Below are 26,450 nucleotides of genomic sequence, written 5' to 3'. Positions count from 1 at the left end.
GGGGGTAAATACTTGGGGTTAAGGGGATAGAGCCTGGGTGGGATTGTTTTCGCTGCAGACTTGATGGCCCAAGTGGCCTCTTTCTGCACAGAAGGGATTCTATGATTCCACCTGCTGAGATTTCAGTTTTTATTTCTGGCAGATGAAAATCATTTCCGCTTTCTGCTGTTGACTAACCAGTGTTTTGTATATTTATTAAAGTAACATTGTGAAACTGAATAGTTTTGGTCCTCTGATCTAAGGAATATTGGCAATGGAGGCAGTCCAGAGAAGGTTCATTGGGTTGATCCTGGGTATGGAGGGCTTTTCTTGAGGGGAGGCTGGGGAAGTTTGGGCCTCTTCGCGTTGGAGTTTAGAAGAATATGAGGCAACCTTATTGAGACAAATAGAAAGGCACTTCTGAAACATTCACGCAAAAAAAAAGATCTGATTGTGGTCACACTACTTGTTTCTGAGATCTTGGGCAGAATTTTTCCATCCCTCCTGCCACAGGAATCCTAGTGGGGCAGGATGTTGGTGAGTGATGGTGGACGATGCAAAGGTCCCTTGACCCCCATGCTGGAGTGAGTGCAGTTGGGAAATCCTGCCCTACATGTGCAAATTGCCTGTCACATTTCCCACTTTACAATAGCAAGTACGCCTCTGAAGAATTGTAAAATCCTGACAGTACAGAAGGAGGCCCATTGAGTTTGCACCGACCACAATCCCACCCAGGCCCATTCCTGTAAACTCTCATTTACCCTGCTAATCCCCCTGACACGAAGGGGTAATCAACCTAACCAGCACGTCTGTCGGACTGTGGGAAGAAACCAGAGCACTCGGAGGAAACCCACGCAGACACGGGGAGAGTGTGCAGACTCCACACAGACAGTGACCCGAGGCTGGAATTGAACCCGGGTCCCTGCCGCTGTGAGGCAGCAGTGCTAACCCACTGTGCCATCCCCTGATCCCGCCATCCATGTGCAAATTGGCTGCTACATTTTCCTACTTTACATCAGCGAATAGACTTCCAAAGGAGTAACTGTGAAGTACTTGAGGAAAGGGCAAGGTCAGTAAAAGCCGTTACATCAATGCGAGCCTTTATTTTCCTTTTCAAAGGCAACACTGCAAAGCGGATTTACTGGTGAAAAAAATCCACCAGGTCTATCTTCGAGTGAAATGAACTCCAAACCGGTGGTTGCAAATTCTGGTCATGTTTGTAGTGTAGGGGTGCTGGATGGAGGACGGTGATTATGGAACACTCGAGCTGAATATTTTATCGAACTTCTTGACCTTTCTCAGAGAGCTGGAACATCTTACCTGACACGATGCGCAATCCGACTTTTAACTGTCAGAACTGGGCGAAGATGAACACTTTCCAAAGACATGGCTGTGGAACTCCAGACATAATCGCAACGTCAACAGAAGCTGCCCCAAAATCACCGTCTCAAACGGTGAGGGACCGAGGCTGGTTTGCTCGGCGATGGACAGTGATTCAGAAAGACAGGAATGAAGGGGGTGATTCTCTCAGCCTGCCAGGCTGCTTTTGTAGCGCAGTGGGCCAGAGACTCGAACGGGGGCCATTCCGGGGGTTCCCTCCTGGGCGCCATGGCCTCCGCGAGTCTCCGGCAGCTGGATTTCCGACACCCTCAGAGAACGGCGTGGAGCTGAATAAATAATTCCAATCCCCACCACCATCTCTTTGAAATGTGATTAGCAGGCCCAGGACTGAAGTCTCCAGGCCCCCGAGCCTCTTCCCCCCCTCCCTCCAACCAGGAATATTTCATTCCTGCGGGGTTTACTATAGCTCCTCACAAGTGGGCCAGCCTCAACCTACCCCCCTCACGAGTGGGGAGCTGGTGGTCCCACCCTGTTGGAGTGAAGTGGGAAGGTGCAGTGGAGGTCCCCCAGAGAGCTGGGTGCCGGGAGTGCCCCTAGGGATCACCACCTTGGCAGTGCCAGCCCGGGATCCCTGGCACTGCTCATGGGGCAATATGTCAATACCCAGGGAGCACCTTGGCCATGCCCATCGGGCAGTACCAAGGGAGAAGAGCCTAATGAATGGTGGGGTCTTCGGCAGGGGGGGATGTGGTGGGGCGATTGGTGGGGCTGAGGTTCCCTCTAAGTGACAGAGGGAAGGAGACTAGCGATTGGGCTGGCCATTTGCTGGGCGGAGGGGGGTGGTTTCAAAGCTACTGGAGGAGGGTGGGCTCGGAGTGTGGTGAGGGGATTGGGACGGGGGGGGTGCAATCAGGAGATCAGCATTGCGGTGGGGGGGGAGGAACATCAAGGCAGGTTGGGGGTGGGGAGGGGGCTCGAGGCCGGGCTGGGGTTGGGCAATGTTTGGAGGCCAGCGATCAGGTCATGGGAGTGGGGGCGCATGGCTGGTGTTGTTGAGGGGGGTGGGTCGCAGGGCTGGGGAGCGAGCGAGGGGCCACTGTGCACGCGCTGTTCTCAGCACTGACGGATCGGCACATGCGCAGTGGCCCACTCAGCGCTATGCTGCTGGTCCCTCCAGTGGGAGTAGACTGATTTGTGGAGTGATTCACGCTGAACACTCTGCAATACACAGAGCGTGGGAGATTCATCTTGAAACTCTCTCTGAAAAAACCTGCGGGATTTACTCCAGGTTTTACGGGAATTTGATGCTTTGAATGTATTTGGGAGAATTGCCCCCAGAGTGTTTTCATCTAATTTTGTCTCAACTGACGCTCGTTTAATTTAGTAACTGCATCCAAGAAGATTTAAACCAGCGTCTCAGCCTGAATCGATAGTAATATTGTGATTTGTTGTAGGGTTAGTGTTAGGGTCGAGAGAAAGGTGACAGAGCATGAAAGAAAGGGAACGTGTCCTCTCTCTGTGTGACCCCAAAAACACAATCAGCTGCGTTAAGATAATTGAAGGGGAAATTGGCCACACAGTCATAGGTGTCTAAGGAGCACAGTTGGGGGCTGAGAACACAGCCTTGTGGGGCACCGGTGTTAAGGATGATTGTGGAGGAGATGTTGATCTTAGTGATTGTGGGCTGTGAGTTAGGAAGTGAATTACTTCTGGACAATATGCCACTGGAATTAAAAATCCACAGATAATCATGGAACCATTGTCAATTGTCAGAAAAACCCACTAATGTCTTTTAGGGAAGGAAATCTCTCCTTACCCGGCCTGGCCTACATATGACTCCGGGGCCAATGTGGTTGATTCTCAACTGCCCTCGGCAATGAGAGATGGGCAACAAATTTGGCCAGCCAGCGATGCCCATGTCCCACAGTCAGCACACAGCAAGATCCCAGGAAGCCCAATGTTTTTAGCTATGTTTGCTGAGTGAGAAATATTGGTCAGGACATAGAATCCCTACAGTGCAGAAGGAGGCCGTTCAGCCCATCCCACCCTGGCCCAATCCCCGCTGCTCCACATATTTACCCTGCTAATCTCCCGACACTAGGGTCAATTTAGCCTGGCCAATCCACCTAACCCACACATCTTTGGAGTGTGGGAGGAAACCGGAGCACCCAGAGGAAACCCATGCAGACACAGGGAGAACGTGCAAACTCCACACAGACAGTGACCCGAGGATGGAATTGAACCCAGTTCCCTGGCGCTGTGAGGCAGTCGTGTTAACTACTGTGCCATAGTGCCGCCCCAGTGGCAAACAAGGTGTGATTCCTTGCTCTTTGAAATGGTGCCATGGGATTGTATATTTTACACTTGCATTCGATGTAAAGGCGAGTATAAAGCTGTATTAATTTGGTATTATATCTTTGCTAGTTCATCATTCATTCAATAAATTTTAGAATGCTGACAGTGAAACAAGATCCAGAATGAGATCTGATCTTGTGATGTCCCTGCTGCTTTTCAAAGGTGGGAGAAAACTCCTGCGACGATACTAAATAGACCTAGTAACGAAGATAATTAACAAGCATAGCTTCCTGTTTATCGATCTGGACATGCTATCAGAAACTGCGCTGGATGTCTGGGCTGGTGTAGGCACCCTCGAGACCGCGGGATACTAAGACTCAACTATGGGAGTAATTGAAATGTCAGTTTGGGTTAGAGCTAATGAATTTAACTTCTGAGTTAGTGGGTTGAATCCCCAGTCCAGGATTTGGGTGCGTAATTCAGGCTGATATGCCAAAATGATAGTGGAGGCACCCTTTATTGTTGGAGTTGCCATCTTTCGGCTGAGGTTCTAAGGTGCTCTGGTGGGTGTAGGATATTCTATAATATTATTCAATGAGGAAGTGGGCGATTTCAACATTCAAATGTCTGGCCAACATTTATCCCTTAATGAATGCATGATAAAAACAGATTAACTGGTGATCATTAATCTCATTGTTGTTTGTGAGCTGAGTATATTGTTGTCAGGAATGCCACACGAGTAACAGTGAGTATGCCCGGGAATGTGAAATATGAACTAACATAGAAACATAGAACAGTACAGCACAGTACAGGCCATTCGGCCCTCAATGTTGTGCCAAGCTATGTCCAATCCCAAGATCAAGTTATTCCCCCTCTCTATCATCTTGGTGTGCTCCATGTGCCTATCCAATAACCGCTTGAAAGTTCCTAAAGTGTCCGACTCCACTATTACAGCAGGCAGTCTATTCCACACCCCAACCACTCTCTGACCGAAGAATCTGCCTCGGACATCCCTCCTATATCTCCCACCATGAACCTTATAGTTATGCCTGCTAGTAACAGCTACATCCACCTGAGGAAATAGTCTCTGCATGTCACTCTACCAATCCTTCTCAATCTTATAAACCTCTATTAAGTTGCCTCTCATCCTCATTCATTAAAGTAAGATTAAACTCTTACTTTAATCCCAAAATACAGTTACTGAAGAGTAATCAAGCCCAAACCATTGTCTGTCCCGAATATATTACTGATTATACATTCGTTTCCACTCAACCGTGTTAAAAATTCTCACACTCTTTCTTGTCATAAAGAGCTTTTTTCTGAATTTCACACAATGGGAGTGGCACAGTGGTTAGCACTGCTGCGTCACAGTGCCACAGACCTGTGTTCGATTCCCAACTTGGGTCACTGTTTGCATGGCGTTTGCACATTCTCCCCATGTCCGTGTGGGTTTCCTCTGGGTGCCCCGGTTTCCTCCCACAGTGCAGGGATGTGAGGGTTAGGTTGATTGGCCATGCTAAATTGCCCCTTAGTGTCAGGGGGACTAGCATGGTAAATACATAGAGCTATAGGGATAGGGGATGGGCGAGATTGTGATCAGTGCAGACTTGATGGGCTGAATGGCCTCTTTCTGTCCTGGAGGGATTCTAAGATTCTATTCTAATGGCAATCATCCCCATATGACTGTAAGTTGCACGCTTTAGATTGGGTTGTATCTGTACAGGATAGTATCGGGGAGATGGTGGGTTGGTGGTAACATCATTGAATAGTAATCCAGAGGACCGGCTTATTGCTCTGGGACCATGGGTTCAAATCCCAGCATGGCAACTGGTGGAATTTGAGTTCAACTAATTAAATCTGAAATATAACACTAGTCTTAGTAATAGTGATCTTGAAATGACTGTCGTTAAAAACCCATCCAGTGTTCACCAATGCCACTTTACGGGCAGGAATCTGTAGTCCTTATCTGACATGGCCAACATGACTCTAGACCCATACCCTTGGCACCCAGATAACAATAACCTGTCCCTCTATGCTGTCGCTATAGTTGAGAAAGCCCACCAATGCCTCTACCTGGTTAAAGATCTTCAGCATGTCCACTATGACTCTCACCAACTTTTACAGATGCACCATAGAAAGCATTCTTTCTGGTTGTATCACAGCTTGTTATGGCTCCTGCTCTGCCCAAGACCACAAGAAGCTACAAAGAATTGTGAACCTATCCCAGTCCATCACTCAAACCAGCCTCCCATCCATTGACTCTGTCTACACTGCCCGCTGCCTCGGAAAAGCAGCCAGTATAATTAAGAACCCCACGCACCCTGGGCATTCTCTCTTCCACCTTGTTCCGTTGGGAGAAAGATACAGAGACCTGAGGACACGTACCAACTGACTCAAGAACAGCATCTTCCCTGCTGCTGTCGTCAGACTTTTGAATGGACCTACCTTATATTAAGTTGATATTTCTCTGTACCCTAGCTGTGACTGCAGCACTACATTCTTCACCCTCTCCTTTCCTTCTCCCTTATGTACTCTATGAATGGTATGTTTTGTCTGTATAGCACGCAAGAAACAATACTTTTCACTGTTTCGCAATAATCAATCAAGTCACTGGGATTGACTCTGAACTGCCCCCTGCAATGGCCGAACGAGCCACCCAGTTTCAAAGGAATGGACAACAAATGAGGGAGGAGTAACAAATAACAAGCAACATCCGACTCCTATATTGAAGAATGAATCTTCAAGAAAAATGGAACAGTCTCCTCCCTTTGGCTCCCACATCCAGGCAGTGCAGCTGTCACAGCACTTGAGGGATTACAAAGGATGGGTTGAAACCTGAGACGTCTTGTTGTCACCTTCCCACCGGTACGGTACTCATGCTGAGATTGAAGTCATGAGCAGCTTGAAGCATTCTAGAACCAAACAGCATTCAATAAAACAACTTTGAACGTAAAACATAATTACTCTCCGATCAAAGGCATCTTTGAGCACCAAGCAGGGGAACTCATGCAGTGAAGTGTAAACCCAAGAGATATAGGAACCAGGAGGCTGAGAGTACATCGCACATGATGTTCTTTGAACTCTTGTCTGGCTGTTTGGGCAGATTGCCCTGTGTGGTTTGTTTCATGCATGCTTATTGCTGCTTACTTCACATTAGTGTCTGAGAGTCCAGCTATTAGTTTGCTTCAGTTATTCCGCACAATACTCAGCACAAAGTCCTGTTGCTTATAATCACACCCACAATTTCAGTCTGGAATTTCCCCTAGGGATTCCCTCGATCTCTCATGCAACATATACGTCAGAATTCTGTCACTTGTATGCTAAAGTTCCACTGGGAAATTTGAAAGACTCTAACAACACTCTACTTTGTATTATGAGTACAAATTTCTAATTAAAAAAGGGATAAGATGAGGAGGTGGATTGGAGATCATGGAGAGATCAGCCTGATTGAATGGCGGAGCAGGCTCGAAGGGCTGAATTTACCTACTTATGCTCCTAATTCTTGTAAGCCAATACATCCTTTATTTCCTGTTTGTCCCAGTTGTGAAGAATTAAGTTATCAAGAATTAGAATCATAGAATCTCTACACGGTGCAGAAGAAGGCCATTCAGCCCGCACTGACCACAAATCTCCCCCAGGCCCTATCCCAGTAACCTCACATATTTACCCCGCTAATCCAATTTTAAAAATCTGGAATTAAGAATCTACTGATAATCATGAAACCCTGTCGGAAGACCCCATCTGGTTCACTAATGTCCTTTAAAGAAGGAAGTCTGCCATCGTTACCCGGTCTGGCCTACATGTGATTCCAGAGCCACAACAATGTGGTTGACTCTCAACTGCCCTCCAAGGACAAGTAGGGATGGGCAATAAATACTGGCTGGCCAGTGACCTCCATGTCTCATGAATGAATTTTAAAAAATCCCCCTAACCTGCATATCTTTGGACACTAAAGGGCAATAATGGCCAATGCACTTAGCCTGCACATGTTTGGAGTGTGGGAGGAAACCAGAGCATCTGGAGAAAACCCATGCAGACACGGGGAGACTGTGTGCAAATTCCACACAGTCACCTAAGGCCGGAATCGAACCCGAGTCCCTGGTGTTGTGAGAACATAAGAACATAAGAAATAGGAGCAGGAGTAGGCCATCCAGCCCCTCGAGCCTGCCCCGCCATTCAATAAGATCATGGCTGATCTGTCGTGGCTCAGTTCCACATTCCTGCCCTCTCCCCATAACCCTTAATCCCCTTGCCTATCAAAAACCTATCAACCTGCGTCTTAAAAATATTTAGCGAGGCAGCCTCCACCACCTCAACGGGCAGAGAATTCCAGAGATTCACCACCCTTTGAGTGAAGAAGTTCCTCCTCAAATCCGTTCTAAACCGCCCCCCCTTTATCTTGAGGCTGTGCCCCCTAGTCCTACTGTCCTTTCTGAGCGGGAAGAGTCTCTCCACCTCTATCCTATCCATCCCATTCATCATCTTATATGTCACAATGAGATCTCCCCTCATTCTTCTAAACTCTAACGAGTACAAGCCTAGTTTATTCAGCCTCTCCTCATAGTTCAAGGCAGCAGTGATAACCACTGTGCCACTGTGTTGGCCTGAAGAATTAAATGGCCTTCTCTATTTGTAGCAAGAATCCTAGGGTCATCAGCTGGAATTGAATGAAAAGTAGGCTCCCTTTGGGAACACAATTCCCTCCTGACACCTTGTGCCCTCTCACATTCTGGCAGTCCCCAAAGGGCTGGTATCATTTTGGCCATACCTTCCTTGTGGAGAAGAAGGAGGCCAATCATCCCATTGAGTCCCATGCTAACTCAATGTTCAACAATCCAATCAGAATCCCATATATTTTGATAAAATAATTTGTTGACCACTTGATTCCCCTCCATCTTAAGCAGATCGGTATCTGAATTCAGTACTAGTTTTACATTAGAAATGAAAACAATGTACAGAAAGTAACAGATTTCCCTTCCTGGAAAAGTTTTTTTTAAAGTGATACACAGTAAAATTGTGCACTGTACCTTTTATTTCCGTTGCCAGTTCTTTGGATAACAATATTCCTGGCTCCGAAATGAAAGGTGAATTCCTCTGCTGGCCATGAATCATTTATCCCGCACAGTTTAAGACAGGAAAGAGGCCTGTGTGACGCAGTGAGCTATGGGAATCGTATGCAGATGTTGCAGTGAGGTGCAGGTTTTTGGGGAGGAGGTTGCGGAGATACAGAGGAATGGGCGGATACTCATGGGAAAGCTCCGACTTGACTGGTGTGTCACTGTGGTTTTTATGTGCAGGCGGATACATTACTCGACGGCACTGGTGGGAGGAAGATGGAATATTAATCTGTTTTCTATAGGGACTCGGATACATTTCTTGGTAATATTGTATGCGGGGGAGGATGGTTATTAATGTATTTTTGTATTCATGGTTTTACAATATTTTTGGCAGTACCAATGGGATAGAGGTAACATTAAGCAAACACATCTCAGATATGTGTTGGTTGACGCACTGTAGTTTTTTATTGTTTTGTCCTTTGATTATTTTTTTCATTTAACAACATTAAACAAAATGTGTGGCAATGATATACTGAGCCAATAGAAATCCATAGAAGCCATACAGTGCAGAAGGAGGCCATTCAGCCCATTGAGTCTGCACCAACTGTCTCTGAGAAAGTACCTTTCCAAGTCTCTTTTCCCTACCTTATCCTTGTAACTCCACACATTTACCATGGCTGATTCGCCTAACCTGCACACCTTGGGCACTAAGGGACAATTTATGATGGCCAATTCACCTAACCTACACACCTTTGGATACTAAGTGGCAATTTAGCATAGCCGATCCACATAACTTGCACATCATTGGACACTATGGGATAATTTATGATGGCCAATTCGCCTAACCTACACATCTTTGGACACTAAGGGACAATTTTGCATGGCCAATCCATCTAACCTGTGTATCTTTGGATGCTAAGGGGTAATTTAGCATGGCCAATCTACCTAACCTGCACATCTTGGACACTAAGGGGCAATTTAGCACAGCCAATCCATCTAACTTACACATTTTTGGTCACGAAGGGACAATTTGATACGGCCAATCTCCCTAAACTGCATACCTTTGGACTGTTTGAGGAAATTGGAGCACTTGGAGGAAACTACGCAGATATGGGGAAAATGTGCAGACTCCACACAGCCACCCGACGCCAGAACTGAACACAGGTCCCTGGCTCTGTGAGGCAGCAGTGCTAACCACTGTGCCACGCATAATTGGAATAAATGTTTTTGTAAAAGCAGTGTTGTGAAATGAATGAGAAAATGACTCTGTTGATGCATCACAAAAACATTTCAAAGTCTGTAATCCACAACGAGCTGGATTTTGTGTCCGGAGATGAAGTAATAGGTAGCTGAAGAAAGCTACCCACAAAATCTCTGTACTCTGTGGCATGAGTTTCCCCATCTCCCGACATTAGTTTGAACCTGGCGCCAAATCAAGGAGATCTCCAGGAGATCCAGAAACAATGATGCAATCGAGCAACCTAAGCATTCAGTCACAGTGAAGCATTCTCACAGACAGAAAACCAGGATTATCCAAGGCTTTTCAATATTGTTGTACGCTTGAGAGAAATCAAGATTGGAACAGACACACGGGCTTGAAGAAGAATCTGAAACTTTTTTAAAAAAAGTATTATTTCTAAAATTGTGGAATTCTTTTCATTAGAAATTGGACACTCCACAAATGGTGAGCCGTGAGAGATCCACATTGCTCCTCCTGGGAAGGTCCGATGGTATAAAGGGCCAATCTGAACGTTGAGAAGTAGACTTTCCAACAGATCAACTGGGAACTCCTGCCCACCAAGCCTGACCAGCCAACCATAGGTCAGCAGCCATCTTGCTTAACAGCGCCACTGGGAGGGTGGTGGCTGCTGCTGGAAAGACACCCACCCAAGTCCTGGATCTTGGTTAGGCCTCTGGACTCAGGCGAGGGATGGCAAGAGGGGTTTTGAAGAGCGGGTGTCCACGGGGAAGAGGTTGTAGTGGCATCGACGGCAACTCACCTCCTCCACCTCCACCCAGGAGATCACACGCCAAGTTGGCTTGTCATGCTCCTCAAGGGGTGATGGGTCCATCTGCTGCTGGTTTCATACCAACACTGGGAGGATGAGACCCTTAATTAGAGATTGATAGCTCACTTGAGGGCCAACTGGTAGTGGGATGGGAAGGTTGCCCAGGAGTCTTTTGGATAATCGGGCTGGAGATGGGAAGATCGGAGGGTCCCCATCCATCGGCACCCCCCACTGATTAAATGCCCTCCCTGTCTCCAAGCCCACCACAGCCTAAAACAGCACCTAAAGATGGGGAATGCTTTGTGACCTTGGTTCACCTGCTAGCCAGGAAAAACTTCTGGTGTGGGTTTAATTTATATTTGGAAGGTAAAAAGAAAGCAGTAGAAATTGCCATGAACATGGAGAATGCTAATAAAGAAATGAAGCCCTTTAAACTGGTCCAGGCAATAACGATAAAAGTGCAGACAGGATTTATTTTCTCAAGCGCTTGAAAAATGGAAAAATACGCCATCTCAGTGGGAAAGATGCAAATGTAATGCTAATGCCAGTGGGAAGCTAACAGTACATCTACCAAAGGAGTGCTTTAAGGAACTGTCGGATAATCTAATGATTTAATCCTGGAAATGAAATTTACAGTGAAAATAAGCGGCCAATCCGCAATTGTGAAATTCAAAGCTTAGCAGAAACTCAATTCCTTGGGCAGTTAATATTAAAATCTATGAAATGTAAAGTAGGTAGTGATGTATTTTTTCCCTTATTATTTCAGAGTGATGAAAAAATATGAACAAAATTATTCCATTGTAGAAGACTCAATGATATGCTTGAATCACAGAGTACCAGTCACGTTGATGTGTTTGCGAAGCATGTGTAACAATTTGGTGGGGATTGTCAGGGTGACAGAAGAATAGAAAGTGGCTGGTGGACAGGAATTAACTCTGATACAACTGGGCCAACAACCAAACAAGACAAACTTGTTACCCCAAGGGGGTGAGGGGGCAGGTGGAGGTGGGAAAGGAACTCCCCCGAAATTGAGCACTGTGGATTACTGTTGTTTGTTAGAGTGTCAACTCCATGTAACTGATTGATGTCATGGTCCTAGATGGCAGTGTGGAACGACATGGTGGCATAGCGCCAGGGTCATAGCATCCTACAGTGCAGACAGAGGCCATTCGGCCCATCGAGTCTGCACTGATCATCATCCCACCCAGGCCCTATTCCCATAACCCCATGCATTTACCCTAGCTAGTCCCCCTGACACCAAGGGGCAATTTTAGCATGGCCAATCCTAACCCTAACCCGTACATCTTTGGACTGTGGGAGGAAACTGGAGCAGCCGGAGGAAACCCATGCAGACACGGGGAGAATGTGCAGACTCTGCCCAGGCAGTGAACCAAACCGGGAATAGAGTCTGAGTCCCTGGCGGTGTGAGGCAGCAGTGCTAATCGCTGTGCCAACGTGCTGCCCCAGTTTCAATTCCGACCTCAGGTCACTGTCTGTGTGGAGTCTGCACGGTCTCCCCGTGTTTTCGTGGGTTTCCTCCCACAGTCCAAAGATGTGCGGATTGGGTTGATTGGCCATGCTAAATTGACCCTAGTGTCGGGGGATTAGCTGGGTAAATGCGTGGGGTTACGTGGGTGGAATTGTGGTTGGTACAGACTCAATGGGTCAAAAGGCCTCTTTCTGTAGGGACTCTATGTCTATAAACTGATGTTTAGTGCTCAGCATTTCGAGTTAAATCTGGCAGTTGTGAAAAGAAGGTTGAAATGAGGAGGTCTTGTGTCACACTGGGTTAGCAGCCCTGCCTCTGAGCCAGAAGTTTCAGGTTCAAGCCCCACCCCAAGACTTGATGGCCAAGGGAGGTGCGTTCATAATGCAGCCAAACAGCAAAACCTTCCAAACATGCCAATAAGAGTGGGAGAGACTCCTGGGGCGGGCTTTTCTGGCTGCGCTCACTCCAAGACCAGACAATCCTGAGGTCAACAAACCTTTGCATGGTCCGTGTCCCATCCACTACAGGCAGGATGGGAAAATTCCACCCCTGGTCAGCCGCGCCTGATGTGGAGTGACGCCCCTCAAGCTACAAACCCCTGGCAACAGACTAGTGACTTGTTCCCGGAATTACTAGCTAAGGAAACAGGTGAAAGTCTGTCTTAGCGCACCACTGGGTGCGCAAAGAGAATTGGAAGCTGCAATTCAATATTTGTTGTCATTTATGATGATGTATGATTCAATGAGTGGCTGGAAGAGCAAAAAGCCTTTAAGTAGGTGGGTCACTCTAATGGTGTCCACCAGATGGCTTGGTTGGCGTGTGCTACGACAGTTGGATGAGACTAAACCTGGACTGAGAAGCAACTTTACCAGTGCCACCCGCATTGGACTCACAATAACATGGACATAGAACAATAGCAAGATTTTGCGAATAAACTCTTAATTTGTTTCCTATTCCCCAAGAATGGTGACTGGAGGCGGAAGTGGGGAAAAGAATTCTCCCTAAATTGAAAACTGTAGATTATTGATGTTTGTTAAAGTGTTAACTCCATGCTTGAGATTGTGGTCCTAGATGCCAGTGCCATTTGGAAGTTGAAGCCGCTTTGATTACACGAGATTGAGAGAACTGAAGAGGAGGAAGTCAGCCAAAATCCCAAAAGTGCGTTTGGGAAATTAAATGACTTACAAGTTGCAGGATAAACATTGATGCTCCAATCTGTTGGGATGTTGGCATTTATAGCTGAAAAAATAGAATTTAAAGGTGAGGAAGTATTGTTGCAACTATACAAGGCATTGGTGAGGCCACACCTGGAGTATTGTGCATAGTTCTGGTCCATATACTTGAGGAAAGATGCAGTGGCATTGGAGGCAGTTCAGAGGAGGTTCATTAGATTGATTCCAGCGATGAGGGGTTTGTCATGTGAAGAGAGATTGAACAGTTTAGCCCAATACTCTCTGGGATTTAGAAGAATGAGGGGAGATCAAATTGAGGTATACAAGATGATAAAAGGTATGGATAAAGTAGACTTGAAGTGGACTCTTCCTCTTGTGGGACATTCTGGGACGAGAGGTTTTAGGATAAGGGGCAGCAAATTTAAAACAGAGTTGGGGAGAAACTACTTCTCCCAAAGGATTGTGAATCCGTGGAATTCGCTCCCCCAAAGTGTGGTGGATGCTGGGACAGTGAGTAAATTTAAAGAAGAGTTAGGTTTTTAATGGGTTGAAGGGTTATGGGGAGAAGGCAGGAAAATGGGGATGAGGAGCATATCAGCCATGATCAAATGGCAGAGCGGACTCGATGGGCCGAATGGCCTAATTCTGCTCCTACATCTAATGAACTTATTTGTATTCAGAAAGCTGACAAGTACCCTATATTTTAATGAACCTAATCCACTAATAGATCACAAGCCATTGACAATGGTGCTGGAGCTACAGAATGGTACAACTCCACTAGCAGTTTCCAGGTTGCAATGCTGTATTCCTATCCAGATAAAAATGAGATCCGATATGGAACAATGCGCAGAATGGGAATGCTAGATGGTGTTCTAATTTTAGCTCTGGATCTGCACAAGTCAGGGGAAATTTGTCCTGGGCAAGTGAAGCAATAATATGAAATCTGCAAGGAATAAATCAACTATTAGATGAAGCCAAATTCATAAGACAGCTCAACATGACAAGGTTCTCCAGACGGATGTGTTTTGTGATAAATGGCCATCTGGTAAAACATGGTTTTCTAGCGAGCTGGAACAGGGACAAACAAAAAGTTATCTTTGATTAAAAAAAATAAGGTTTCAGAGTTGACATCTGAGCAAAATTGGTTTCAGTGTTTTCAGTGCCTTGTGTGTAAGTTCAGTATACACGATGCTGAGTGACACAATGGTTAGCACTGCTGCCTCATAGCGCCAGGGACCCGGGTTCAATTCCAGTCTTGGGTCACTGTCTGTGTGGAGTCTGCCTATTCTCCCCGTGTCTGTGTGGGTTTCCTCCAGGTGCTCAGGTTTCCTCCCACAGTCCAAAAGATGTGCTGGTTAGGTTGATTGGATAGGGGGATTAGCAGGGTAAATATGTAGGTTCAGAGGGATAGGGCCAGGGTGGGTTACAGAATCCCTCGAGTGTAGAAGGAAGCCATTTGGCCCATCAAATGTGCACCCGCAACAATCCAACCCAGGCCTAATCTCCATAACCCAAGAATGTTGTCGGTGCTGGCTCGACGGGCCGAATGGCTTCCTTCTGCAATCTAGGGATTCTGTGAGTCCCAGCCAGGCCCTATCCCTAAGATTGTGGTTGGCGCAGGCCTAATGGGCCTCCTTCTGCCCTGGAGGGGTTCTATGGCGTGCCTTTCTGGGTTGCATGTCCCGTGACTGAAAGGGGAACATGGAACTCAAGAGGCCCTGAGAGAATTTTGAGACGCATTAGTTGGAACAGTTGAAGGTGGCAGATACTCTATGTACGACCTCCTCCTTGCCCGTGTCGATTTTGGAGGCTTATATGTGTTCTCCACTGTTGCGGGAAATGCAACTGAATGAGTTGATATGCCTGCTACAATCACACGTCACAGTTCGTTACTTGCGCAGATTATCGAAGGAGACAGTGATGGGAGATGAGGTAGTGTTTACAGCGCAGTAGCTGACACTTTTTTTCCCATTTGGGCCTCGTCATCTGCTTTCAACTGCAGAAGCACAATGAGCTGCTGGGACTCTCAAAGTAACAATCAAAGCCTCAAATAAAAGCAATGTCATTTTAAATTAGAACCTGAAGTCAGTCTTCAGTCATAAATTGCAGGCCATCACTGACACTGTACCAGCACGGTGTTAATATTACACTCACATACCAAACTGAATGTGCTGAAAGCAATTCTATTTGTGTCTGGCTGAAGAAATCAGCACCTATTCAAGAGAACTTCAGATCATCTGAGCTTCGAGTGTGAGTCAGAGTTTGGGAATACCAGAATGTGAAGGAGTTTGAATTTAAGGAATTAGATTGGAGAAAATAATTGGAATGTGTTCAAGGGGATGATTTCCTATGCGAATGGTATGTTGACCAGATGTTAGATTACTCGAGAGCTCAATTGAGTGGCTAATCAATAATATTCATGCACCGAAAACCAGTTTTCTCTCTATTTGAATCAAGAACAACACTTGAGAAGCTCAACACCATCCAGGGCAAAGCAGCTCACTCGATTGGCATGCCATGCACAAGCATTCAGTTCCCAGTCCCACTGACGTGCTGTGGCAGCAGGGTGTACATGATGGTGGCACAGTGGTTAGCACTGCTGCCTCACAGTGCCTGGGACCCAGGTTTGATTCCCGGCTTGGGTCACTGTCGGTGTGGAGTTTTGCACATTCTCCCCGTGTCTGCGTGGGTTTCCTCCAGTTACTCGGATTTCCTCCCACAGTCCAAAGCTGTGCGGGTTAGATGGATTGGCCATGCTAAACTGCCCCTTAGTGTCAGGGGGACTAGCAGGGTAAATACGTGGGGTTACGGGGATAGGACATGGGTGTGATTGTGGTCGGTGCAGGCTCGATGGGCTGAATGGCCTCCTTCTGCACTGTAGAGATTCTATGAAGATGCACCACAGGAACTTATCAAGTCTCGCCAGACACAGGAGACCCCCAGGGAACCCCACCTGCCCCCACAGACATGCCCCCACCCCCACCAAGAACCCACAACATTACCATCTAGAAAATGGCAGCAGAAGTGAGAGTACCATCCTTCCAAGACACTCATCGTACTGACTTAGAAACATATTGCCTGTTCGTTCACTGTTGTTAGGTTTTAAAATTCTGGGCCTCCTTTCCTAACAGCTCTATGATTGTACCTACACCACATGGACTGCAGTGATTCAAGAAGGCAGCTCACCACCACCTCCTCAAGGGCAACTAGGGATGGGCAATAAGTACTGGCCCAGCCAGCAATACCCATATCCCATAAATGAATAAAACCAATCCATCACGCAAACCAGTCCCCCATCCATTGACTCTGTCTACACTTCCCGCTGCCTCTGCAAAGCAGCCAGCATAATTAAGGACCCCACACATTCTCTCTTCCACCTTCTTCCATTGGGAAAAGGATACAAAAGCCTGAGATCATGTACCAACCGACTCAAGAACAGCTTCTTCCCTGCTGCCATCAGACTTTTGAATGGACCTACCTCGTATTAAGCTGATCTTTCTCTACACCTCTGCACTCTCTCCTTTCCTTCTCTATGAACAGTATGCTTTGCATTGTGCGCAAGAAATAATACTTTTCACTGTATGCTAATTCTTATGACAATAGTAAATCAAATCAAATCAAAAAACACAAAGTGATGCCTAGGCAGTATAACTGCTATCCTGAGCTGTGAATCCTTGGAATTCTCAATCCTGGAGAGTTGTGGATGCTCCATCATTGGATCTATTTACGGCCAAGACAAACAGATTTTGGTCTCAGGGACTAAGGGATATATGGAGCAGGTAAGAAAGAGGTATAAGGCCATAGATCAACCATGATTGTACTGAATGGTGGAGCAGGCTCGACGGGCTGAATGGCCCTCTCCTGCTCTTATTTCTTAGGTTGACTTAGTCGAACCCATCTGAACAAAGTAGATTGTCATCGTGCTCAAAGTAAGAATTCCCAAACCCAGGAAAGACAAAGGTGTAGAAACGTGAACAGAAATGGAGGGACAGGAGTGCATAGATTTTCTGTCCCCATTGTTGGGGGGCAGGAATGAGGGAGGGAACGGAGAGTCAACGGGGGGAGATCCCAAATCAGCTTTCACATTGGAGGGATTTCCCCATTTGATTGTCTCCGCCTCCCCTCCACTGATGTAATGGGATTCCTGCCACAGAATGAATCAGTGGGACTTGTCAGAGGAGTTTATAACCGGTTTCGAAAGACGGGGACCTGGCAATCCGAACCCACAGGGGGCACATCAGTGATCCAGTCCCTGGAGGAGGTGGGGGACATTTGTTCCCAGGCACGACCTTGGCAGTGTTAGGGGGCAATGCCAGCGGCAGTGCTGGGGGAAGAGGGGGAAGGTGGGGTTCTATTGGAAAGGTTCACGTGAGGGTGGGGATTCCTTGAGGGGATTGGAGGACCTGTGTCACTGGGATGGGTGGGCTTCCCTGGGGAGGTCCCATGCCCTTGGAGAGGGTATTCCGTGTCTGTGGGAGTGGGATCCTGGAGTAGGGGGAGGGGGTTTGGCAGGAGGTGGAGGGTTTTGTGCCCATGGTTCATGGGAGGGGGGGGAGGGAACCTTTTTAAAGGTATCCCAAACTGTCAGGATCCGAGGTTGCGCCGGTTCATTCCAAGCCTGGTTTGCCAACAGCATGGCGTGGGGAGCCACCTCTTCCTTATATTTTCCCGAAGTATTGAGAAATATAGCGAAGAATGGGGGCAAGACAGCTGGTGGTGGCAGCTCTCCGTTTTTCCCACCCGAGGCAACACTTTGGAAATAAAGATGGGAAAATTTCACCCCGAGAATTTGTGGGATGGGAGCATCTATTAGGGCACCATTGATGGCCATAGATATCCAACTGGGTGCAAAACCGGTATTGGGGATCCCCATGGAAATAATCCCACAGTAAGTGAACATTAAATATGTGCCGGGGCCCCAGTTTGGAAGGCAGGAAAGGGCTTCTGATTTTTGAATCAGGAGCGTTGAATTCCTCAGTTAGGGAGAGAAACTTCATTGCAGTGTTAATGTAAGCCTACTTGCAACACTAATAAATAAACTTAAATTTAAAGGATCTTAAACTGTCTAAACTATCTACACTGTCCGTTTAAGAGCAGCCCATGGTTTATGGGAGGCAGTGGCCGCATGGTATTATCGCTAGACTATTAATCTAGAAACTCAGCTAATGTTCTGGGGACCTGGGTTCGAATCCCGCCACGGCAGATGGTGGAATTTGAATTCAGTGAAAAAAAATCTGGAATTAAGAATCTACTGATGAAACCATTGTTGGAAAAAACCCATCGAGTTCACTAATGCCCTTTAGGGAAGGAAATCTGCCGTCCTTACCTGATCTGGCCCACATTTGACTCCAGAACTGCAGCAATGTGGTTGACTCTCAACTGCCCTCGGGCAACTAGAGATGGGCAATAAAATGCTGGCCAGCCAGCGATGCCCATGTCCCACATGAATAAAAGAAAATATTCTGCCAATCTTTTGTTATATTCATTGGCGATGAGCAAAATGAGGAGTAGGAGGACCACTTCACCCTTGTTATGCCACCTTGCAGTGCCTTATGGCTCTGACGTGTATGGATGGGAGGGCATATTGGCACCACACCAACATTGTTTCTGGGAGGAGGTGATGGGAGGAGTATGCCATCAGCGCCTTCCTTATTTAGAACAACCTCAATGCCATCCATTGCATTCTATTCCTTTCTGCCCTTTAATCTCACTTCTGCAGATGCGAGTGAGGAGACCCCATTGAGGTAAAGTGTCCACTCAGTCTCCCTATCTTGCCTTTACTGTGTTTGATCCTGGGCTTGGCAACCATCCCCGTCGAGAGTGGGGACAGTGAAGGTTTCAGATAGAGGCACCTCGCTTCCTTTGATGGGGCAAACAGCATTTCACAGCCCAAAGAGTTTTACTGGCACTGAAGTACTTGCTGAAGTATTGTCATTGATGTGGAAGCTCGGATAATGCTGTCACAAGAAAGCCTGGAATCCATCCAAAATAACTTCTTCTTAACTCTTTTTCATGCTTAAATGAAAGCAGTACTTACAAAAAAAAATCTCCGATTTAAAGTGGGCAGTGCCAACAATTACCAGGGAAATTCTCCTTTACTCGTATGTTTGACTCACAATTTTAAAGCCATTCTTTTTTTTTTCAGAAAACGCTGGAAAGAGTCGAGAGATTTGAATTCTACGAGCGTGCAAAGAAATCGTTCGCTGTGGTTGCTACTGGGTAGGTTTTTCCATCACGTTGCATTTAAGCATTTTTATTTTATGGATGCCTGATGTCAGTTGATAAGTCAACCTTTGAAACCTCGGAAAATCCCTCCAAAAATGGGGGTTGACTTATACACCAGGTATAAAAGTGGTGTGGGCGGTCATCACTTTTTTTGTTCATAATGTGGGTCAGCTCTGTACAGGCCTATCCTAAACTCCTTAATATCTTTGCAGCATGCCCTGTATCATCTGCCTGATTCCCCGGATGGCAGAGTGGCACAATGGTTAGCACTGCAGCCTCACAGCGCCAGGGCCCCATGTTCGATTCCCGGCTTGGGTCACTGTCTATGTGGAGTTTGTACATTCTCCCCGTGTCTGCGTGGATTTCCTCCTGGTGCTCCGGTTCCCTCCCACCGTCCAAAAGATGTACTGGTTAGGGTGCATTGGCCATGCTAAATTCTCCCTCAGTGTACCCGAACAGGCTCCTGAGTCATAGAGGTTTACAGCATGGAAACAGGCCCTTTGGCCCAACTTGTCCACACGCCCAGTTTTTGACCACCAGACTAGCTCCAATTGCCCGTGTTTGGCCCATATCCCTCTATACCCATCTTACCCATGTAACTGTCTAAAAGACAAAATTGTACCCGCCTCCACTACTACCTCTGGCAGCTTGTTCCAGACACTCACCACCCTCTGTGTGAAAAAAATTGCCCCTCTTGATCCTTTTGTGTGTCTCCCCTCTCATCTTAAAACAGTGTGGCAACTGGGGATTTCCACAGTAACTTCATTGCAGTGTTAATGTAAGCCTACTTGTGATACTAATAAATAAACTTCAAAACAGTTACAGAGAACTGGAAAATAAACCAGCCACTTTGCTGGGTGTAATGTATAGTGGGTGGAATTCTCTGGAAGCTCACCCCCTCCCATGCCCAGCTGCTAGCCGGAACGGAGAATCTGGCGCTCAGCCAAATCTCCGTTTACAGGAGCAGGACAGGAGAACCCCAGCCGCGGGCAAAGCCGGAGAATCCGGCCTAGTACGCCACGACTTGAAAAGGGGTGGGGGAATGGGTGGGATCTTATACGTGGATGCAAAAGCATGACTTTTGGGGCTAAAAGGAGGAGTTGTCTCATGCGCGGGTTGGAATGTCAGAAGGCGTAGAAGGAAGCAGAGAAAATTGTTTGTTGCGGAATGCGGCCTACTGCTTTCAGACGCAGCCCAAGACCTTTCAAACCCCCTCCATTGGCTGCTTTTTAAATATATCGTACCAGTTAACCCCTCATGACTTCAAACCAAGGGCATCCTTAGATGAAGCAAAGTTGGGACAGATGAGGGGGAAAGGGATAGGACGATATGTTGATGGGAGACGGGGCATGTGTGGAGAATAAACGCCAATGTGGATCAGTTGGGCTGATTGTCCGATAGCTTTTATCTAATGCCTGTCATTGGATCAGGATATGCTGATGTAGTTTCTATCCACATCTGCTCTTTATTTTAACTATGATAACTTCCCATGTCCAGTTGTGTACTCAAGGCGGTCTATGTAATCTGGTCACACTGTGATTGAACCTGTTTGCCACTGGTGGTGCTGACAAGCTTCCAGTTGGTGTAGTTATGCCATCACAAGTTGACACCGGGTGCCAGCCTCTCCCACATGGCGAGAGTCCTGGAAATGACCAAGAATTCGAAAGCCCTTCCAGCGCATGCTCCGTTATCATGGAGGTGGGAGCAGAGTTGGGCCGGGGTTTGTGAGTGAGCACTTTACACAGGCAGTTGGCCTCCACTGAAGTGAGACATTGAGACATTGGCAGGCCAGGAGACTGAAACGCAGACCAGAGTTCTCCCGTCCTGTCCACCATGCCAATCGTAGCGGGTGGTGGGGGAAGGGTGGGGGGGTGGGGAGGTGGGAACCTACGCAAAGGTCCGTTGACCCCGGGCAGGATTTTCCGATTTTGGGACGAGTGCGGCCGAAAATCCCACCACTAGAGTGGTGCAGATTAGACCCAGATGATGGGGGGTTCTGAACTTGGTGGATGGAGGGGCATGGGTTGACATGAGTCAGGTCAGCCATGCAGCATGGGGAGAGGGGCACGGATTGTCCTAGGGAGCATGGGGGTGGGCTGAGGGGGACGAGGGGGTATTGAGTTGGCACAGGTTGTCATGGGTGGAATGTGTGTTGTGAGGGGGCGATGGGTTGTAACTGAGGCCGTGAGGGGCGTTTTTCTTCCATTTGTGAAAAAATGTAATCTAAAACAGAACTGGGCAGAATTTCCACCTATCCCATCTCGGCAGCCTCCCTACTCCCAGAGACCGTGGGCATGCAACCCCAAATCCAGCAATCTCCTGGAACAAAATCCCAGCCTGCGGGCGCCATTTTTAAAGGTCAGGTTGACAGAGTCCGGAATGTTCCAGTCTTTGCGCACTCGACGTTGGGAGTGAGCGAGCGGGCCAAGGCTGTTTTCACTGAAAGGGAGACAACACAAGCATTTTTAATGGCAAACCATGTCTTTTGTTTTAATGCATGAGCTTTGGTTTACTTGACATTTTTTTTTACCCGGGTCAGCAAAAGATGTCAGGGTAGCAGAGGGAGGAATTGGATATGGGAATATTTTTGCTTCTGAACTATTGGCATGATTGGCAGGCAGACTTGCTGGGAAAATAATCAGGAGGCATTGCCCCAGAAATTGTATATTGTGATGATGCTTAAGCAGTATCTGTTACTGGAGGGTTAAATCATGGCACTTGCTGAGTAATATCGTTGATCTTGTTGGGAGGAAGCATGTTTTACATCCTCATCGCTTGTCGTTTCAGGGAAACCGCGCTGTACGCAAACCTCATCCTGAAAAAAGGCGTGATTTCTGCTGGAGAAAATGTTGATTGAAAATGTAGCGAATTAGGGATAATCCCAGAGTTAATTTCACTGATAAATGTTGCCGAGATGCAAATTATTATTTCTGGTGATGCTATGAATTTTTTTTTCTGTCTCCATATTCTTTTTTCTCAAAATGATATCTGTATGCAATATGAAATAAGTTGGTGACTGGAAGTGAGTGGAATGCACAAGTTCAAATCTCAACACTTAGCAAATAAATGGTCCTGGTATGAATGTTAAAGATGAGGAAGGAGACTAAATATTGTGACCATGTGAAGGTGATGGCCGAGTAGTATTACTGATAGGCTATTAATCCAGAAATACACCTAATGTTTTGGGGACCCGGGTTCGAATCCCATCAGGGCAGGCGGTGGAAATTGAATTCAATAAAAATATCTGGAATTAAGAATCTACTGATCACCATTGTGGATTGTTGGAAAAACCCATCTGGTTCACTAATGTTCTTTAGGGAAGGAAATCTGCCGTCCTTACCCTGGTCTGGCCTACATGTGACTCCAGAGCCACAGCAATGTGGTTGACTCCCCGCTGCCCTCGGGCAACTAGGGATGGCCACTAAATGCTGGCCAGCCAGCGATGCCCATGTCCCACAAATGAATAAAAAATTTGCTAGTCGGCATTTTTGAATGTTGGGGACTGTTGCGTGCAATGAATAAAGAAACCTTGAATGATTTTAACACAGGGTCATTGAGTCTGCAGCAACCACAGTCCCACCCAGGCCCTATTCCTGTAACCCCGTGTATTTACCCTCCTAATCCCCTGACACTAAGCGTCAATTTACCACGGCCAATCAACCTAACCTGCACATCTTTGGACTGTGGGAGGAAACCAGAGCACCCGGAGGAAACTCGCACAGACACAGGGAGAATGTGCAAACTCTGCACAGACAGTCACCCGAGGCTGGATTCGAACCTGGGTCCCTGGCGCTGTGAGGCAGCAGTGCTAACCACTGTGCCACCGTGCTGGATGGGTAAAATGTATTCACGGATTGGGTTATTTTAAAGTGCAATATACTTGTGAGGATTATGTGACATCACTTTAATCGTTGCAATTGAGATAAGTTTCATTGTTTGACTTGTCTAAGTATTGTAAACATTAACCCCAAGAACAAATCTATATTGGAGGCCACCGCCTTTGGAAGCATTACGCAGTAAACTGTTTTTGTTTAAAACCATGTGGGACGTTTCACTTCCCCAAGTGTTTGCAATAACCTTCCATTAAGACCATCTTCACATAAGCTCAGACAAGGCAGAGGTCACGCAATCTGATTGCAGTGACTGCACCGTAAGTGCAGAATACTGTAGTCTATGCCTGTCCGTTGCAAAATTAAAGCAAATCCCTCAAACAACACCAACACTGAGGTGGTGTCTCATCAAAAAGACATTTGTGTCTTTATCTGCCCTGTTTGTGAATAGAACTCCCACTCACCTGACGAAGGGCCAGCGCTCTGAAAGCTAGTGGCTCTTGCTACCAAATAAACCTGTTGGACTTCAACCTGGTGTTGTGAGACTTCTTACTGTGGCACGGTAGCACAGTGGTTAAGCACGGCTACTTCATGGCACCCGTGTTCGATTCCCGGTTGGGGTCACTGACTGTGTGGAGTTTGCATGATCTCCCCATTACCAAGATTGATTGGACCTCACTCTGACTAATGAATTGCTTGGGGGCGAGGGGAGGGGGTGATACAGGAATCTACATGTAAGAGATATGTCTGAATTTCAGACTGTGCAATTATTGTGGAAGGACTAATTGAGAGCAGAGATTCAGATTGTGGACTGCAGCTTCTCCTCCCTGTACGACTGCAGCACCCTTTTATAGGGGTCGCTTATTTGATTTCAGGAGCGAGACTCTGCTCACTACTTGAATCCACCCTGGCATTTCCTGTCCGAATAATGTAATAACTCACTGAAGCTCGGTGCGGGGATAATATTTCAAAAAATAGTTTGCAGTTCCAACGCAGATCCTCGGCCCCATTTGATTCAGTCAAGAGTTATTCGTAGAGATCACATCAGGCAGAAGTGATAGTGCTCTGAACCCAGATACATTTAGTGTGGGGAATGAGAGTAATCTGGAGCGGGTTCGGTTCTCAATTTCAACAAAGAGAAACATGCATGTGAATTTATAATACCAGCAATAAGAGGCAGGGTATTACTCCTGCCCTTTTAGAGAATACCAGGGTAAAATTATAGAGGTGGGGGCTGTGAAGGGTTGGGAGGGGGCTCTGTCATTGTTCATGAAGGAAGATCCATTGGGAGGACCCAACGTTCCTTGCCAGCAATCCATGTTAGGAAGGGGATGGGGAAACATGTCCCCAGTGAGAGAGACGGGTCCTGATGTCCATAGCGGGGATGGGAGGGGGCCTCCCAATGCACTGTGAGATGGGGATGCCCTTTCTAAATGACTGGGGTGGTTAGGCCCTGCCTCCCCTCCCAACACCAGTCTCACAACACCAGGTTAAAGTTCAGCGGGTAGCACGAGCTTTCGGAGCGCTTCTCCTTCATCAGGCGAGTCGAGCTCATGCTATGAAATAAACCTATTGAGCTTTAACCTGGTGTTGTGAGACTACTTACTGTACCCATCCAATGCCGCAACTCCACATCATGCCTCCCAAAACTGGCACGCAACTCACCAATCTCTGGAAAAGACTAAGTGTGGAAAGATTGCAGTCTGAACTGTGCCGATTGCTCCCGTTATGATGATTTTGGGAAAATCCTGGCCCAGGATTCTGGACATGGTAATTATTTCCTGACAGTGTGTGGGTTTTACTGTGAAAATGCAGTGACGAGCAGCCATGAAGAGTTGGCCAGCTTTCCTTACAGAGCTATGATGGGATAAATTGTCAGGCACGTTACGAGTTGCTACTTAAGTGGGACTTAAGTCAGAGATCTAATTCAAATCCTAAAACAAAAGCCACATGAAATGTGATAGCAATCAGATAATCGGAATCTCGGCAATGGCTGCAATCCAGTTTGTCGGGAAGCGATTAACATTTGAAAGGGAAAGAGCTGGAACTTTCTGGTAGGAAGTTCTGCCAGCAGAAAATCCTTCGCTTCAGACAAAAACCAGCAGCAAATGGCCTTCCCCACAAGATCCATTCTGCTGCAGGGTTCAAAACCCTGGCATGGGAAAGTTAGGCTAAAAGGCCTCCTTCTGTTCACTGTGATTAAAGAACTGCTGCTATGAAAATTTATCATCTGAAATACGCTTAAACACTTGGTGTGGAGTATCCTGCTGGTGAGATTTTCCACTCTTGCCAAAGTCCGTAAGACATAGGAGCAGAATTAGGCCATTCAGCCCATTGAGTCTGCCCTGGTGATAGGTTTCTCAATCCCATTCTTCCATCGTTTTTCTGTAACCTTTGATTCGCTTCCCAGTCAAGATTGCATCCAAAAATGTGCAGGTTGTATGGATTGGCCAGGTTTTTTGTGAAAGAGGAACTTACCAACCATGTGGCCACTGTTGCAATGTAGGAAAACAATCTGTAAATCAGGATCTAGAATCTTCCTTCATCTTATTCTTTCGTGAGATGTGGGCATCGCTGGCCTGGCCAATGTTCATTGCCCATCCCTGAGGACATTGAATCATGTTGCTATTGGGGTATGTGGAATCATTTGTAAGTAAGGATGTTAGATTTTTTACCCTAAAGGACATTAGTGAACCAGACAAAGGTCATCATTACACTTTTTTTTAATTCCAGATTTTTTTATTGAATTCAAATTTCACCATCCGCCATGGTGGGATTTGAAGCCAGGTCCCCAGACCATTACCCTGGGTATCTGGATTACTAATCCAGCAGCAATACCACCATGCCAGTGCCTCCCTTAGTGAACCAGATGGGTCTTTACAGCAATCAATGCTAGTTTTATGGTCATGATGTGGAGATGCCGGCATTGGACTGGGGTAAACACAGTAAGAAGTTTTACAACACCAGGTTAAAGTCCAACAGGTTTATTTGATAATAAACCAAATAAACGTGTTGGACTTTAACCTGGTGTTGTGAAACTTCTTACAGTTTTA

The 26,450-nt window shown here is 46.7% G+C and overlaps 1 protein-coding gene across 4 annotated transcripts in view; it reads left to right on the top strand.

Annotated features, from left to right (window-relative positions):
- fuom (fucose mutarotase) overlaps positions 1–26,450 on the top strand; it is a 144,260-nt gene that overhangs the window by 68,033 nt on the left and 49,777 nt on the right. For 3 of the 4 annotated variants that reach the window (XM_080215624.1, XM_080215623.1, XM_080215626.1), the window contains exon 5: positions 19,488–19,561. In XM_080215624.1, the coding sequence (XP_080071750.1) occupies positions 19,488–19,561 (74 nt within the window). Of the gene's footprint in view, positions 1–19,487; positions 19,562–22,354; positions 24,260–26,450 lie in introns of those variants that run through there. The other variant, XM_080215625.1, reaches the window with a different exon arrangement.

Source organism: Carcharhinus amblyrhynchos, chromosome 31 (assembly GCF_965287045.1).
Source record: "Carcharhinus amblyrhynchos chromosome 31, sCarAmb.v2.hapA, whole genome shotgun sequence".
NCBI lineage: Eukaryota > Metazoa > Chordata > Chondrichthyes > Carcharhiniformes > Carcharhinidae > Carcharhinus > Carcharhinus amblyrhynchos.
This window is presented reverse-complemented; position numbering and strand designations above follow the sequence as displayed.